At 38.8% G+C, this 15,274-nt stretch overlaps 1 protein-coding gene across 1 annotated transcript in view; it reads right to left on the minus strand.

The window, feature by feature from the left end:
- The window catches only part of ITFG1 (integrin alpha FG-GAP repeat containing 1), a 91,484-nt gene that overhangs the window by 32,299 nt on the left and 43,911 nt on the right, over positions 1-15,274 (minus strand). Inside the window, exons 11-12 of the mRNA XM_089540728.1 lie at positions 4,429-4,579; positions 744-852 (exon numbers count right to left, since the gene is read on the minus strand). Coding sequence (XP_089396854.1) covers positions 744-852; positions 4,429-4,579 — 260 coding nt within the window. The remainder of the gene's footprint in view (positions 1-743; positions 853-4,428; positions 4,580-15,274) is intronic.

Genomic DNA, 15,274 nt, shown 5'->3' on the forward strand with positions numbered 1-15,274 from the left:
AACCATAGCATGTATAATGAAGGAGGCTTCTTAGCCATGGTTAAATCTTACTGCAACTTTAAGCCTAGCTGATTTATTTTACTGAGAGCTTTTATGGATTAGAGCCTCCTTTCACAGTTGCATGGAGCATATCAGGAAACATTTATTACAACATAGTGCTTTTATTCACATGGTTGCCACAGTGTGATCAGAGCAAAACTGAATACAGAAAATAACAGTGGGCCCTTGGTATTCGTGGGGGTCCTCCATGAGAGGAGGGGCCTATTCTTATTTTCTCTGTCCCCTGGTCTTTCTCCCTCTTCCTCTCTCAACTTTATATTGATTTTATTTTAATTCACTTTCACGACTACTTGCCCAAGAAATTAAAAACAGCAATATTATCACTATTAGTTAGTATAACTGTTTATACAAGATTATGCATAAGATTATTTATGAAGGCAAACAATAAAATAAAGTTAGATCAAACCTCAGCAAATACAAGAACTTTGACTCTTTTTTTTTAACTGGAGTAACACAAGTTATAGCAAACTAAAAATAAAATTAGATTAGCCTGGATTATATATGATTAATTAGGTTTTCCTTAAACCATTTCTCCCACACATACTGTCCATAACATTTCCCTTTTCATATCATCTCTACAGTATGAGAATTTTTCTACTGTTCTTAGGCTTTAGCATTCAGCTGCAACCAGTGTCAATTTCTTTCCAAATAGTATTTTAATGTTTTCATAGTAAGCCACTTACCAATGACTTTAACAAAGTAAGCATCAGCTTCAAAGTTATTTTTTAATGCATGAATAGCAAGCTCTCTCTTAGAAGAATTATTGCTGAGGACAAGGATATCCAAGATTCCCTAAACACACAAACAAGAAAGAAGCAGCTAAGTAAATAAATAAATCAGCATCACAACAGCATTAAAGAGTCAATAAAAATTCAGTAAAACAATATCAACCACACAAACAATTCCTATCACAGAAGATAAAATTAATTTCAGCTCAAAAAAAGCATTTTAATCAGAGATGTAGGTAAGAGATTTTATTACTTCATCACAGATACTGGCCATGATTCCATTTGTAAGGAAAATAAAACTGTTTTTAGAAGGGGAAGAAAAATACACCTTTGATCTTTAACATTGCGTGTGTCTTTGTCTAGGTACTGGCTGTATTACATGCCTGAATACTGCAATATCTTTAAAGCTAGACAGCACTAGCTTTATCTTGACCACGGGTGAGAGAGATGGATTAAAGAGCAGCATATATATCATATTCTAAGTTCGTATTCCGAAAACAGAGTAGTACTTATAAAAACTGAATTAGTACACACTTTCAAAAACTCAGCTGGAGTGTTTCCATCCTGTGAGAAGGATAGGATATTAATTCTTTTAGATTTGTAAAAATTCTCAATTCTTCTTCATTCACTGAGATGATGGACTTGGAGTTGGTGAAAACAAGGAAAATCTAGGATTTCCCAACATATTGTTTTACTTGGCCACATTCCTTCTCAGAGATCTACTGTGCAGGCATGAGTTTAAGTACAAAATTCCCATTAGATATAATGATGGATGCCATTCCATCCTTCATTATATCTAATGGGAAAAATGTCAGTTTTATGTCTTCTGTGCAACAGAAAACACTGCTGTGCTAAGCAGATATAAGCAGTCGGCATTTAACAGTGACAAAACTTCACTTTCAGATATTACCAAACATGAAAACATTCTGAATGACTTATATGGCAGAAAACACTGCAAAAATGTAGAGGTGTACTTTTCACCCTTGGAATTTCCCAATAAACAAGCATCCTTGGGGGAAGGAGTTAAAGTACAACTGTGGTCTGTAGTGAATGAATGGGTAGAGGCAGTAAAAGATTCAAGACTGAAAAAGGATGTTGAAGCCAGCAGAAATCTGGCACTGAAAATAGAGAGCCAGATGTGTTGTGTGAGCAGGTACTGTGTGAAAATGAATTACGGTGAATATCTGGTACTCAGTAGGCAGGAAATTAGGTGGGGATTTTGTAATTTAATTTAGTTTAGTTCAGTAGGGAAAAAGCTTCGCATTGCATAGAAGGGTCATGTCAGTGAGTCTGAACAGACCAACCGTAGTGTCTGCAGTATAATAAGAGTGCAGTAAACATCCAGTTATCTGCCTGCAATAATAAAAGGCAGTGTAGTCTCTGAGCTAGACAGACAGACTCAGATGTAGATGATCAGAATCTAAGAGAAGCCTGATAGGTTAAAAGTAAATGTCCATTTAGCTCCAAGTGAGCAATATTTGGCCTTTCAGAGGTTTGGGACAGACAATGACATAACCTTTTATTACTGGCCATGGTGAATTGACCTGATGGGAGCTGGAGCCCAAAACATCTAAAGGACAATGGTGTCACTAGGGGGTGTGAGGATGCGGTTCACACGGGGTGACATCCCAGAAGAGGAGTAAGACTCACTCAGGCCCTCACTCCACTGCAGGGTGAGAAGGGCGACTGCACCCCTCCTGGCATTGCCGCAGCTTCCTCTAGAAAAGAAGGTCGCTGCTGCAGCGAAGGAGAAGGGCAAGTGCATCCTCTTAGGTTTTGCCGTGGCAGGAGCTTCCCCCTCAAGACGAGGCCACCGCTGTGGCAAAGGAGAAGATAAGCATTCCCTTTTGGCTGCCGCAGCACCCCCCAGCACCTGGTGACACTAGTGGGGACCTCACTGCCAAAAAGTCAAAGAGTCTCCATCTGTAATCTTGCTTCTTATAGTGGTTAGTCAAGAGGCCCACAAAGAAGGCATGGAATCAACATATACCACTTTCTTGATGTTTATCTCAACTATCTGATATTTAGACATTTATTTCCTTTCATCATCACGGCAAATAGCCCTTGACAGATCTAGCATCCACAGTTTTAATCTTTAAAGTCCTTTCCGTATGCATTGTCTCTCTCTATACACATTCTCCCATTAAATAGATATTGTTTGGGTACGTGCTTCAAATGGCCAGTTCCAGAGAAGTCAGCCACATTAATATGCCAAACTTTCATGGTAATTGCATATGAGTTGTAGAATAGCCTCAGAGACAAAATTCTTCATCTAACAATCCTGATAGCCTTTAGGAAAAGTTAAAAACTCTATCATGATAAAAGCTTATATTTCAAACAAAACATAACCTGGGAATCTTAATTACAGTGCCTTCACCCTCTCCTATTTTCTCACTATTTTCTCCTCTCTCCTACTGTCAAATCTTAGCAAGTTCTCACTTTATTTTCAACTATTTTAAACATACACACCCACACTCACCCACCAAAGAGTTATAGCAAGCCACTCCTCCAGTGGTTTAGTTTAACACTATGTCTCAAAATTAGTCACTGCAACTTAGGCAATGACCAAAAATGCTTGACCAAATTATGACGTACCTACCAAGATGCTTGGATAAGTTACAAAATACACCCCTCACCTTGCTTCTAGGAAACTTTGGGTTTCAGTTTTTTATTTGAAGCTGGGCATTGCCATTCGCATAGCAACCAAAAACACTGTGACATTTTGAAACCTCTACTATGATTTTCTGAAAAATTATGACTGTCCTACTTTTTCGATTGTAGTGTACCCCCCCCCCCCAACTCTCATTTGGAATTTTGCCTTGAAAGTGAGGAGTGCAAGTTGGATGACAAACAATAATGCTCAGAAAAAATGTTGAGCTGTCAAGCACTCCTGTGATTTATGGCTACTATAGTTGGACAAACACACTCATAGACAGATATTTGTGTTTTTTTTAAAATATTGATTGCTATTTCTTTACTACCCTTTTTGCTCAAAAGGTTACAACGTGGCACACAAGAATTGTGAAATGATAAAGAAAAACTAACAAAACTGGTTAATTATACCATTAACATATTGGAAGAGTAGAACAGGGTTGAACGATTAAGTTAAAGCGATAGAAGAATCCTCCTCAATGATACTGTATACCTACATTATTCAGACAGGCTGCATCTACACTGTAGAAACAATGTAGTTTGAAACCATTTTAAGTGTTATAGCTCCATCCTATGGAGTACTGGGATTTGTAGTTTTGTGAGGCACCAAAAGAGAAGCCTAACAACTTTGCAAAACTACAAATCCCAGGATTCCATAGGATGGTGTGGTGCTACAGCACTTAAAGTGGTCAAACTGCATTGCTTCTACAGTATAGATGCACCCACAATTCTCCTGCCTCTCCCTGCAAAGAATTAACACAGATCTATGCAAGTAGTTGAAACCAAGTGCAACTGTTTCTGATAAAACTGAATAGCTTTCCCTTCAGCTTTAAACGACTTGTTTTCAAGTGATTTGTTTGTTTTCATTATGTACTGAGGACTGTCTGGTGAAAGCCTTCCAAAGTGCCAGTTTGGAAAGAAACCTCAAATCAGAATGGGCAGATGGCAATTAAGAAGACAGGAAAATAGAAAAGAGGGCGCAACTCACGTCTTCATAAATGTCAAAGAAGGTTGCCACCATGGCGTCTTTGATTTGATTTAGGTCCGAGAGCTCCCAGTAGACCTTAAACATACGCCGGGCACCTGCACAGCTTGCATTATTGCATTCGACATTCTGTAATAGGAAAGCTTGCTGGTTGCTGTAAAGGAAGGAAAGAAGCATGTAATAGACTTATATCCTTTCCCCTCCCCTTCCTTTTGGAAGTCTGTGAGTTGATACCTTTAAGGTTTAAAATACACCTCTCTCAATTCAGGCAGTCAAATTACTAAAAAGGAATATGGGGTATTTGTATTCCTTAATGCTGTGAAAAGTGGGAAAATGGGAGGGGGGATGAAAAATGGAGGAAAAAACTCTTGATTTTCCCATTAGATACAGTCAGAAAATATTTTAAAACTAACTAACTAACCTTACTTTGAATTCCTCTGTAAAACAGGGATCAGTAACATGTGAACCATGGGCGACACAGAATCTCCAAAGGTCCATTTTTGCAGTCCACTGATCTACCAGGACTCTGACACTGAATCTTCCAGAAACAGTGAGTTCCCACAGCCTCCTTTAAAACAACATATCCCCCCCCCCTGCCTTGTTTTCTTAATTTTTTAAGAACAGGGATCAAAGTAAACTTCTAGTAGGGAGAACAGGGTTGCCGGGATCTCACCAACTTCTTCGTTAAGCACTACAGGCATCGTTGATAGCAATTATGAAGTCAGCATAATAGCAGAAACATATCAGAAACATCTATTTCGCTCCCACGCCCCCAATCCCTTATGATAGTAGTTCCATCACATTATTTCTGGTGAAGAGTTTGCCATGTGATCATCACTGCTGATAATATACAGGAGCTAGAAGGGGGGGGGGGCAATCCTGTGTAGTATGGAAATAGACCCTCTGGGAACTAGATATTACAGAACAGCACCCTTGTGTCTAACTCTCCCTGATGTCAAAGATGCCATCACATCTTGTTTGCTCTTCTCTACTGTATTGTTCGCAACAGCAGGGGTAAAAAATCAACTTCATGGCAGCAATCTCGTAGTGCATTTTACTAGAAGTTATGAGAGAAATAAGAAAGAGCTAGATATTTCTAATGTAACACCTTGTTCCCCTTGATAGCAGAGATAAAAGCAGAATGTGGACATTAAAAAACAACAACAAATTGCCACTGGCCAGACCAGTAAAGCTGAAGGCTATTTTGCAAACAGTATGTACGTCAAGGTTTAGAGAGAATAACAAATACCCAAACACAATGCTTTTCTGCAGTCAAGTAATTTATATTGCACTGTAAGCTTTACTTCTTCCCCACTATGCAAAATCTTCCAAATGTATGATTTAGACATTTCCCCCCTTCAACTCCACATTTTAATGAAGCTTTCCATTACCATCATGGTAACAAGCTCATTCTTAACATTCTCCATGAATATTTACGTATTCACATCCAGCATGAGTCATGATTATCATTACATTGCATCCATATTATATCTCATTCCGTCTCAGCCAAACATCAAAACACACCATTACACAATTTATAAGCTTATTTCAGTTTCTTTGTTATGTATCCTATTACTACCCTGGTTTAAATGCAAACAGAGGGTGACACTGCTGGGTGGCAGAATACTGTCTAAAATTTTTCATTCTCTTTTGATACGTTCGTTTACAAGGACTGTTTCAAATTTTGCAGATAAAGTGAATGATAGTGCTTCTTTCCTCCATTTGGTATCTCATTTTGACAGTGGGATGTACATTATTTTCAAGATGTGTAAATGTTCAGCTCTGTATGGTTATCTACCTTATATGTATTAGGGTTATTTCATTCTTACAACCACCTCTTGAGATAGTATGAAGTTTCTGAGCCACAGTAGATTTTTACAGTTAAAACAGTCATGTAGTCTCACAGTATCTTCTTGTTAACTGCCTTGATGACTCTGACTCATGTCAACCTTGTGGATGAGACTTTTTCAAGATCCTCTGTCCTCAAGTGCTCTGCTCAAGTCTTGCAAGCTCAGGCCCCTGGCCTCCCTGAGTCCATCCATGTGGCATGTGGTTTTGCTCAACAAACTTAGAATGCTAAACCTCTTTCCACTACACCGCAATAGCTGTCAGTAGGTAACCAGGCAGTTAGACTGACTGTGTAGCAAAAAACTGTGTAGCAAACCAAAGGACACTTGTAAAAAAGGGGGTGAAAGAATTTGTATATGTTTGCATGTGCCTTCAAGTTGTCTGTAGACTTATGGTGACCCTATGATTTTGATTGTTGTTGTTGTGTTCCTTCTAGTCATTTCTGATTTATGGCAAGTCTAAGGTGAACCTATCACCGGTTCTTCTTGATAAGGTCTGTTTAGCGGAATTTGTCCTTTGCTTTCCTCTGAGGCTGAGTGTATGTGACTTGCACAAGATCAGTCAGTGGGTGAGGAGGAGATTCAAACCCTGGCCTCCAAAATCATCGTACTATGCTCAAACCACTACATCACATTGGCTCATAGTCCCTGCCAAAAAGGGGTCCCTGTTCCACCCAATAGTTGTGTTGGGCTGGCAGAACTGTACTCTGGACCCTTCTGTCAGCTAGAAGATTACAAGTCTAAGCTTTTAAAAAAATCTTATCTTGTGTTGTTTCACTCTATTATAAACTCCTTTGATGATCAGATAAATAAATGTAATATGCATTCCTGTCTATGATGACAGTATGCCTTCAACATGTCAGTAGCCTTTAGTTTTGCACTGTCCACAAACTGGAGGAGACAGCTAAGAAGTTGTGCATTTATTACTCTGGTAAGAACATCTTTTGACTGTTTTACTGGTCATGGATAATCTCGAGACTTGGAATATTTTGCATTCCCATCCCTTCTGAATGATAAAGAGCATCAATAAAAAGTATACAAATATATACCCAAGCACTTTTGTACCTGGATAGTCTGTGAGATGAGCCACTTCAGATCAGTTTAGGGACGAAACAGACGCTGCCCCTGAGAGAGCCAGATTGGGGCTGCAGTAACCGCATGCTGTGGCCCCAATCTGGCCAGCTTCTGCCCCAAATAGGAATAGAAAAAATCCACTCTTATATTATTATTATTTTATTATTATTATTATTATTACTTGCTTACTTGCTAATTAGCTTACTTGCTGTTCACCACTATGATCTTTGGAATAGCGGTATATAAATAAAACAAATTATTAAAACAAAACATATTATTATTATTATTATTATTATTATTATTATTATTATTTTATCCCTCCTCTCCTGTAGGATCGAGGTGGCTTACAACAAGTTTAAAATATAATAATACAAAATAAAACCCAGTCTCCCTCCCTCCAAAAACAACATTATAATTCTCCCAACGAAAATAAAATAAGTTGTTAAAACAATCAGTCACCGACACAGAGATGGGCATCCTGGTGTATTCCATATGGTAGTCTGGATCCGCGGGTGACCAAGTTACACAGGGAAGGTCTGTCAGCAGATATCCATCTTGACAGCCTTTTTAAAGCTGTCAAGATTAGTAGCGTTTCGGATCTCTTCCAACAGGCCATTCCATATTTTTTTTCCATTTACCAAATTAATTATTGATGTAATAAATTTAATTTTTGTTTTAATAACACACTAATTAGCCACCTTGGTTCCAAGGCTGCATCTGCACTACATTAATAATGCAGTTTGCCATGTCTCGATTCCATGGAATCCTGGGATTTTCAGTATTGAGCCATGGCAGTTAAAGCGGTGTCAAACATTTCTGCAGTGCAGATGCATCTCGTGTCTTGGGGAAAAGGCAGAGCGTAAGTAAAGTGGCTGAACTTGTTTGTCCTAAATGTTAATAATTCTGAACTGAGTTCTTTCAAGCACAATGTAACAAGGAAGATGTGAATTCATGAATGCATACAATTCCCAAAAGACCATTATAATTCTTGGTTGTGAGTTTGACCCCAGGGCTCCAAGGTTGACTCAGCCTTCCATCCTTTCGTGGTTCGGTAAAATGAGTACCCAGCTTGTTGGGCCCAATTGGCTTATACATTGTAAACTGCTTAGAGATTGCTTAGTTCAGTATGAAGTGGTATAGAAATGTAAATGCTATTGCTATGAGAACATGACTCACTAGAAAAGGCAATAAGTAATGTAGAAGGCATCAGGAAAAGAGGAAGACCATACTCCAGATGGATAGACTCAATCAAAGAAGCCATGGCCGGCAAGATCTGAGCAGGAGTTGTTGATGACCGAGTGACTTGGATGCCTCTCACTCTTAGGGTCACCATAAGTCAAAGTCTACTTGCTAGCAGTTAACAACAACAAATCTTTGAATAGGCTTCATCTGAAACCATATAACCCATATTTGGCATGACTTAAGTAAAACATAAATGAAAACATTTAAAAGTTACTTAAATCAATCAGTGGGCATAATTTTATTTTTGTTAATAACTCCACAATGCTCAGGATGTGAATCAACCTGCCATAAGCATTTATAGTTTATATGAACTAATGATACTGCTCCCATGTTTGTAATAAGATCGGTTCCATGGTATGACATTTATTGACACACTATGGTACAGATACCACTAACTGTGAGGAGAGTTGTTTTCACTTTAAGTCCCCCCCTCTTATTTATAGTTTTATCTTTTAAAAATATGTTTTATTCTTTTAATAACTATCTGTTTTAACACTGTAATACTTTATTTATTTAATTAATTTTAAAATGTTTTCAATTGTACTGTTTTTAATGCTGTGAAGCCGCTCTGAGTCCCAGTCCTGGGAAAAGAGCGGGATACAAATAAATAAATAGATAGATAGATAAATAAATAAATAAATAAATATTTCAAACTTCCATACAGCTTTATGTTAAAGCTGCATGCTTGTAGTAACTGATAGCAATAAATCAAACCTGCGACTTGATGTAAAGTGCAAATGCAACAGATCTGATATTTTTCCTAACATAGCAATTGAAAAATACTTGTTGGCTCTGCACTCTTCACAAAAACATAGAATATATACCTGCATCCTACCATTTAATATGAAATCTACAAAGAGATTCACTGCTGAAAATAACAACTCCAGTCAGAGCAGCACCAGCTTTAAAAAGCTGCAGTCATTCATCATATTCATCCATGTCCTTTTTCAAGCAGAGCAGCAGCAATATCACTCGCATTTCCCTTTTATTTCCCTTAGATGTCAAATTCATGGAATTTCTTATCAGTTAATGCATTAAGCTACTGGAAAATTCTTGTAGCTTTGAAGTCTTTTTTATCAAAAGCACTCCAACATAATATAGAGGAGAACAACACAATATATACTGGATGAAAGCAAACAGCCAGAAATTTGCAACATAGTGTATCTAATCTATGGCCTCTCGGGGAGATGATGTGAAAAATTTCCAACCTAGCATTTGCCACCAAGCAAAGGTATGCTTTGCATTCTTGCCTTGTACTTTTCTTGCTTTTCTAGAACAGTTCTGTTCTCCACATTCTATCAATTAAACAATCTAGAAGTATGCATAGGCATGGTTTGCTCACTATGTTCAAAGAAAAACACTGAGCAGAATCCAAGGATGGCGTTTCAATGTAAATCAGTAGGACTCAGGGGAACTGGGAATCCCACCCCACCAAGGGAAATGTACATCCCAGAGTAGGTTCTGAAAGGCTGGAAAGCTCTATGGAGTTGGTTTTTACATGTCATGGAGAGTTTTGAGGTACTGGGATCGATTGGCCCAGAGTTAGTAGTGAGGATAATATTGGTCTGTCCTCAGGAGGTAGGTAGGGTTTTGGCAGTTTGATAAGGCTCAGCCATAGAGACTATGGAAGAGGCTACCAACATTAGAAAAAAACAATAATGCTGGGAAGGTGGAGGGAAGAAGAAAGAGAGGAAAGGCTGCATGCTAGGTGGATGGAATCTATTAATGAATTTGCAGGAACTATGCAGAGCAAGGGAGGACAGGGTCGCCATCGGTTGAGATGGACTCGAAGGCAGTCAGCAACAGCAAAGGAATCTATTATCAATACAGCCATTATCAATACAAATAAAACCCTTACTCCCTCAAAAACATTTGAAATCATTTTTTTCAAACTCACAATGCTACTATGGTTTGTGTTAAATGATGTAGTGCTAAACCTAAAGATGATTTCTAGTTTGCAAATTAAGATTTGCAAGAAGTGAAGATTAAACGTCCATGGGCTTAAAACAACAATACACAGAAAGCTTCGCATATTTGACTTTATTTTCCCGCCCCTGAAGCTCACCTGGGAAATAAATCAACATTACCTCAAGAGCCTTAAATCACTTTGCAAGCATCCTGACCATACCTTGCCTGAGAATAATAATGACAATAATTAAAAGGAACAGCAAAATACTCTGAATCCATTTTCAAAAATGATGATAAAAGCATATAATTGAGTCGCTGTGGTGTCACGAGGCCGTTCTATACATCAGCATGGCCCCAGATGCATAAAAAGCTGCACGGCCCCTTTTTCTTCCACTCTGTTACAGATCCTAGCAATTAAGGACTAGGCTTCTTGGACTAGCAGCACAGACTTGAGCCAAGGGCTTGCAAAAAATCCCTCTTATCACTTAATCACAGTAATTAATCACCAAAATTAGATCCGTGGTTACCAGTATTAAAAGCTGGGTGGGAGAGAATTAAACGGTTCAATTCATGATGTATCCTTAGCAACTAGCTTGGTATCCAACCCCCCTGCCTTAGCAGTTGTTGTGATTTCTTGGTGAGTCATCTAATATGTCTCATAACAGTTAGCTAATGAAGAATATGGAAGGAATATGGAACATGGAAGGAAAAAAAGATATTTGCTTCTGTAGAGTGAACATGCCTTGTTTGATAAAAGGAAAAAACAACAATAGAAAGTAAGAATTATTTCTCATATGTCTCTCCTTTACTTAGAGGAGTGGTAAGAAGCTTCAAGGGGTAGGGAGGCATAGTAGCCTTTCAAAGTGAAACCAATGCGCAGAGAGAAAAAAGATTGAGAGAGAGAATCCTAAAACAAGGTATAAGGAATAAAATAAGCACAAGAGGCTTTCACCTTGCTTTAAATAATAATAATAATAATAATAATAATAATAATGTTTTATTTATATTGTTCCGCCTCTCCCGACAGATCGAAGCAGGATTACAGTCAAATTATGCAATCAACAATAATTCTAATAACAATTATTAGAATCATGGCTTCTCTTTGGGTAAATGGCAGGGGAAAAGGGTGGGAATGGTGTGTTTTTTTTCTTTTGAGGTCCCTCAAAAGAATTGCCTATACAATACCTGCCCCTACTTTAAATTAACAAGAGATACCCTTGAGGGCATTAGGCAGAAAATGCTGCTTAAAAATGCTTAAGCTAAACATGTTGAATACCAATGGTGATTTCTGTGGGGAAATGTCATCCTTTATGATGTTATCAGCAAGATTACTGCATTTTCTTTTAAACAAGATGAAGACTATGGCCTGGTACAGATGGGTGGAAAGTGCTATCCTTGGGCCAAAATTAGGGTTTGGGAGTGTGCAGCAACCACACGCTCCCGAACCCTAATATGGAACGGCGGCGCCATTATGGTGGCCTCCTGTCCACACAAGCACTGTGCAGCGTCCAGATGTCACTGGCAGGAAGTGGCATCATGGCGGCACCTTTCCCTGTTAGTGGTGCCACAAAAAAGAAGCTGCTCTAGCAACTTCTTTTTGGCAGCGCGTTGGTGTTGTAGCGTGCGGCTCCTGCAGCACCAACTCGGGGCAAAGACGGGTGGTGCAGAGCTGCCCGTCTGTCGACCCCCAGTGAGAACAAAAGCGCAGAAACAGGGTTAACTATTACAAAGTACACAATCCAAAGGTCGGGGCACGAGATGATTAATCAACCATGCTGCATTTTTCCTACCTGTTGTTTCTGCCTATAAAAGAAAGAGACTTGCATGGTTCAAGCGTCAATTGAATTGTCCATACCAGATAGCTTTGTCTGATTTCTTTAAACAGAACAAAATATTCATACATATATTAAAAGGATACTTGGCACTGAGAACTTTAAACATCCAGCAAAGCAACAGGATGCACTCCTTTCTATTTTGACTTGAGAATAAGCAGCACTTGGGTTCTGGGACACATGGCATCTATCTACTCAGTTGTTAACATCATCTAGGCCACCACTGCATGGCCAGTTCCATGACAATTACAATAACCTTGGCTTTATATTGCCAACTGTTAACTGCTGTCAATATATTTCCTCTCTCAAATGGCATGCTAAGTGTTTCATGTTTAGAGCCTCCCCTGCCAATTATCAGCTCAGATTTTACAAGAATTCATAAATATTTATAACCACTTTTAGCAGCTGATTTGCCATTGGGGAAAAATATGATTTTATTTTTAAACAGCCACTCTTTTTTGCGACAAAATATCTATGTACGTATCCAGTAGGAAAAGTCTGATTGTTTAAAATCCACAATCCTATTAAATTTAAAGGCCATAAAGAAATACAAAAATAAGTGGAAAGAACGATGGCAGACTGTTGAAAAGGAAGCTACTCTTATGAATGTTTAGAGTTTGAATATTTGCCAGTTTACCCAGATGTGTGCTGTCTCAAAATTTGGGGGAAGGAAAACATGTGTCAGCATACATTAAATATGAATCTTTGAAGCATTAGTCACATATAATTATTTCTTTTGCTCCAATGCACCATTCTTTGCTTTTTAATAGCTGTTTTGTTTTCTAGCTGCCATCCTAGTTCTTTTCCTGAATCTTAAAATGAATCAACATCTGAGTGAAATCATCTTCAATTAAATAGCTGTGTACAATTGCTCCTTAAAAGTTAGAATGCTTTGTCTATTACAAAAAAAAATCACTTGCTTTCTTAAAAGCTTTAAAACTTGAACTAAAAGTAAGGCATTCATTAATAACCGATTTTAAGTGAACCCGTGAAATCATGGAGAAATAAGAAAAATGTGCCTCAGTTCTTTACATTCTGAGGCATACATCATTATATGGAAGAGTACATGGATCCTCTATTATTATAGCAATCAGCAAAGCCTTTCACTGCTTGCTTATTAAACAGAAAAGAGCTGGTATTACTTTCAATACTCCTTCATCTCCATGTAACTCTTGAGCTACACTCTATAGTTATAAAGGATGCAGGTGACTGGGTGAACCTTTGCATAGGAAGGAAAGGAATGCAGGGCAATGCTCTGGAAAGGGGACATCTTCAACCCCTTTTGCAGAGGCACCCTGACTGGTGGCAGGCATGTGTGTGTTAAGATGGATGATAAGTGACCACACCCTGCTAGGCTTTCACCTGGTGCTTTCTGTTCACCTCCCTTCATTCCCACAGAGCCACCCCAGCATACAGGCTATATAGAATCATGGAATCGTAGAGTTGGAAGAGACCGCAAGGGCCATCCAGTCCAACTCCCTGCCATGCAGGAACTCTCAATCAAACCATCCCAGACAGATGGCCATCCAGCCTCTGTTTAAAGACCTCCAAGGAAGGAGACTCCATTCCATTTCAAGGGAGGAGTGTGTTCCACTGTCGGACAGCCCTTATTGTCAGGAAGTTCCTCCTAATGTTGAGGTGGAATCTCTTTTCCTGTAACTTGCATCCATTGTTCTGGGTCCTGTTCTCTGGAGCAGCAGCAAACAAGCTTGTTCCCTCCTCAATATGACATCCCTTCAAATATTTAAGACAGGGCTATCATATCACCTCTTAACCTTCTCTTCTCCAGGCTAAACATCCCTAGTCCCCTAAGTTGTTCCTCATAGGGTCATATGGGCCTTTGTGATTTCTCATAGTCCATGTCTAAACCATGTCCTGGATATTTTCAAGCAGGGACCCAATTTCTTCCACTTACATATTTTGGATAGCAACAATGACTTTCATTTGGGCAACCTGCAATCTGGTTGATGGACTACAATGGCTTCCCATTTTTGGCAGCAGAGTTGCATAAACTGAACCTGCCTTCTTCCAGTGGTAATAAGCAATGCATGGAGAGTACAGTCAAGCAGTGAGTGAATATGGGGTTCCCTGAGTATTGGACTTGAACTCCAATAGAAGGGTTCAAATCCCTGGTCAGCCATGGAAACCCACTGGTTGATCTTGAGCAAGTCAGAGGAAGGGACTGTCAAATAACATTTGAACAAATCTTGCTAAGAAAACCTCATGGGCTTTGGGTTGCCATTAAGTTGTAAATGACACAACAACCACCTCAGGGGTAGAACCTTAGCAGTCAAGTCCATCTAGTATGCCTGCCACATCCCTGGGTTTGGCATTTAAGGTCAGGAGGAGTGGCTTGCACCACTGGCAATCTTAAGATGGACTTGTTTGCTTGCTGTTTTTCCCCCCTTAACAAAAGATGGGCAAGAGGTGTCAATATCAAGGATGGAAAAGGTTTTTGTACAGCAATTCCCAGAATCCTCTAGCCAATGGCCATGCTACCTGGGGGAAACCAGGACTTGTAGCCAAAAATTGAATGTTTACAGGCTCTATGCCTAAATATCTTTGCTAGCTCATCTTTGCTTTCTTTTCCATAGCAGCTAACAACCTAGCAACAGCGTGATAATAGATTCACTATATATTATGCATTTCTCCAACAAAGCTTCACTTAATCATTTAGGTATGCCAAGAATTTTAATACTGGTCCGAAAATCACATTTTGACACTGTCTGCAACATTACCTTTGCATTTTATACATCAATTCCATAACATGAGATTGAAAAAGGTTCTTCAGTTCAGTTTTCATTTTCTATTATGCTTTCAGGTAACCATTAGTTCCAAACTCATTTTTAAACACACACACACACACACAAACCCAAATACCAAAATGACTGACCAGAAGCATGTCTTGACCATAAGTATAATAATGAATAAGTGGTTATACTCATA

The sequence above is a fragment of the Sceloporus occidentalis genome, unplaced genomic scaffold (assembly GCF_023333645.1).
Source record: "Sceloporus occidentalis isolate IW3139 unplaced genomic scaffold, rSceOcc1.0.p SCAF_10, whole genome shotgun sequence".
NCBI lineage: Eukaryota > Metazoa > Chordata > Lepidosauria > Squamata > Phrynosomatidae > Sceloporus > Sceloporus occidentalis.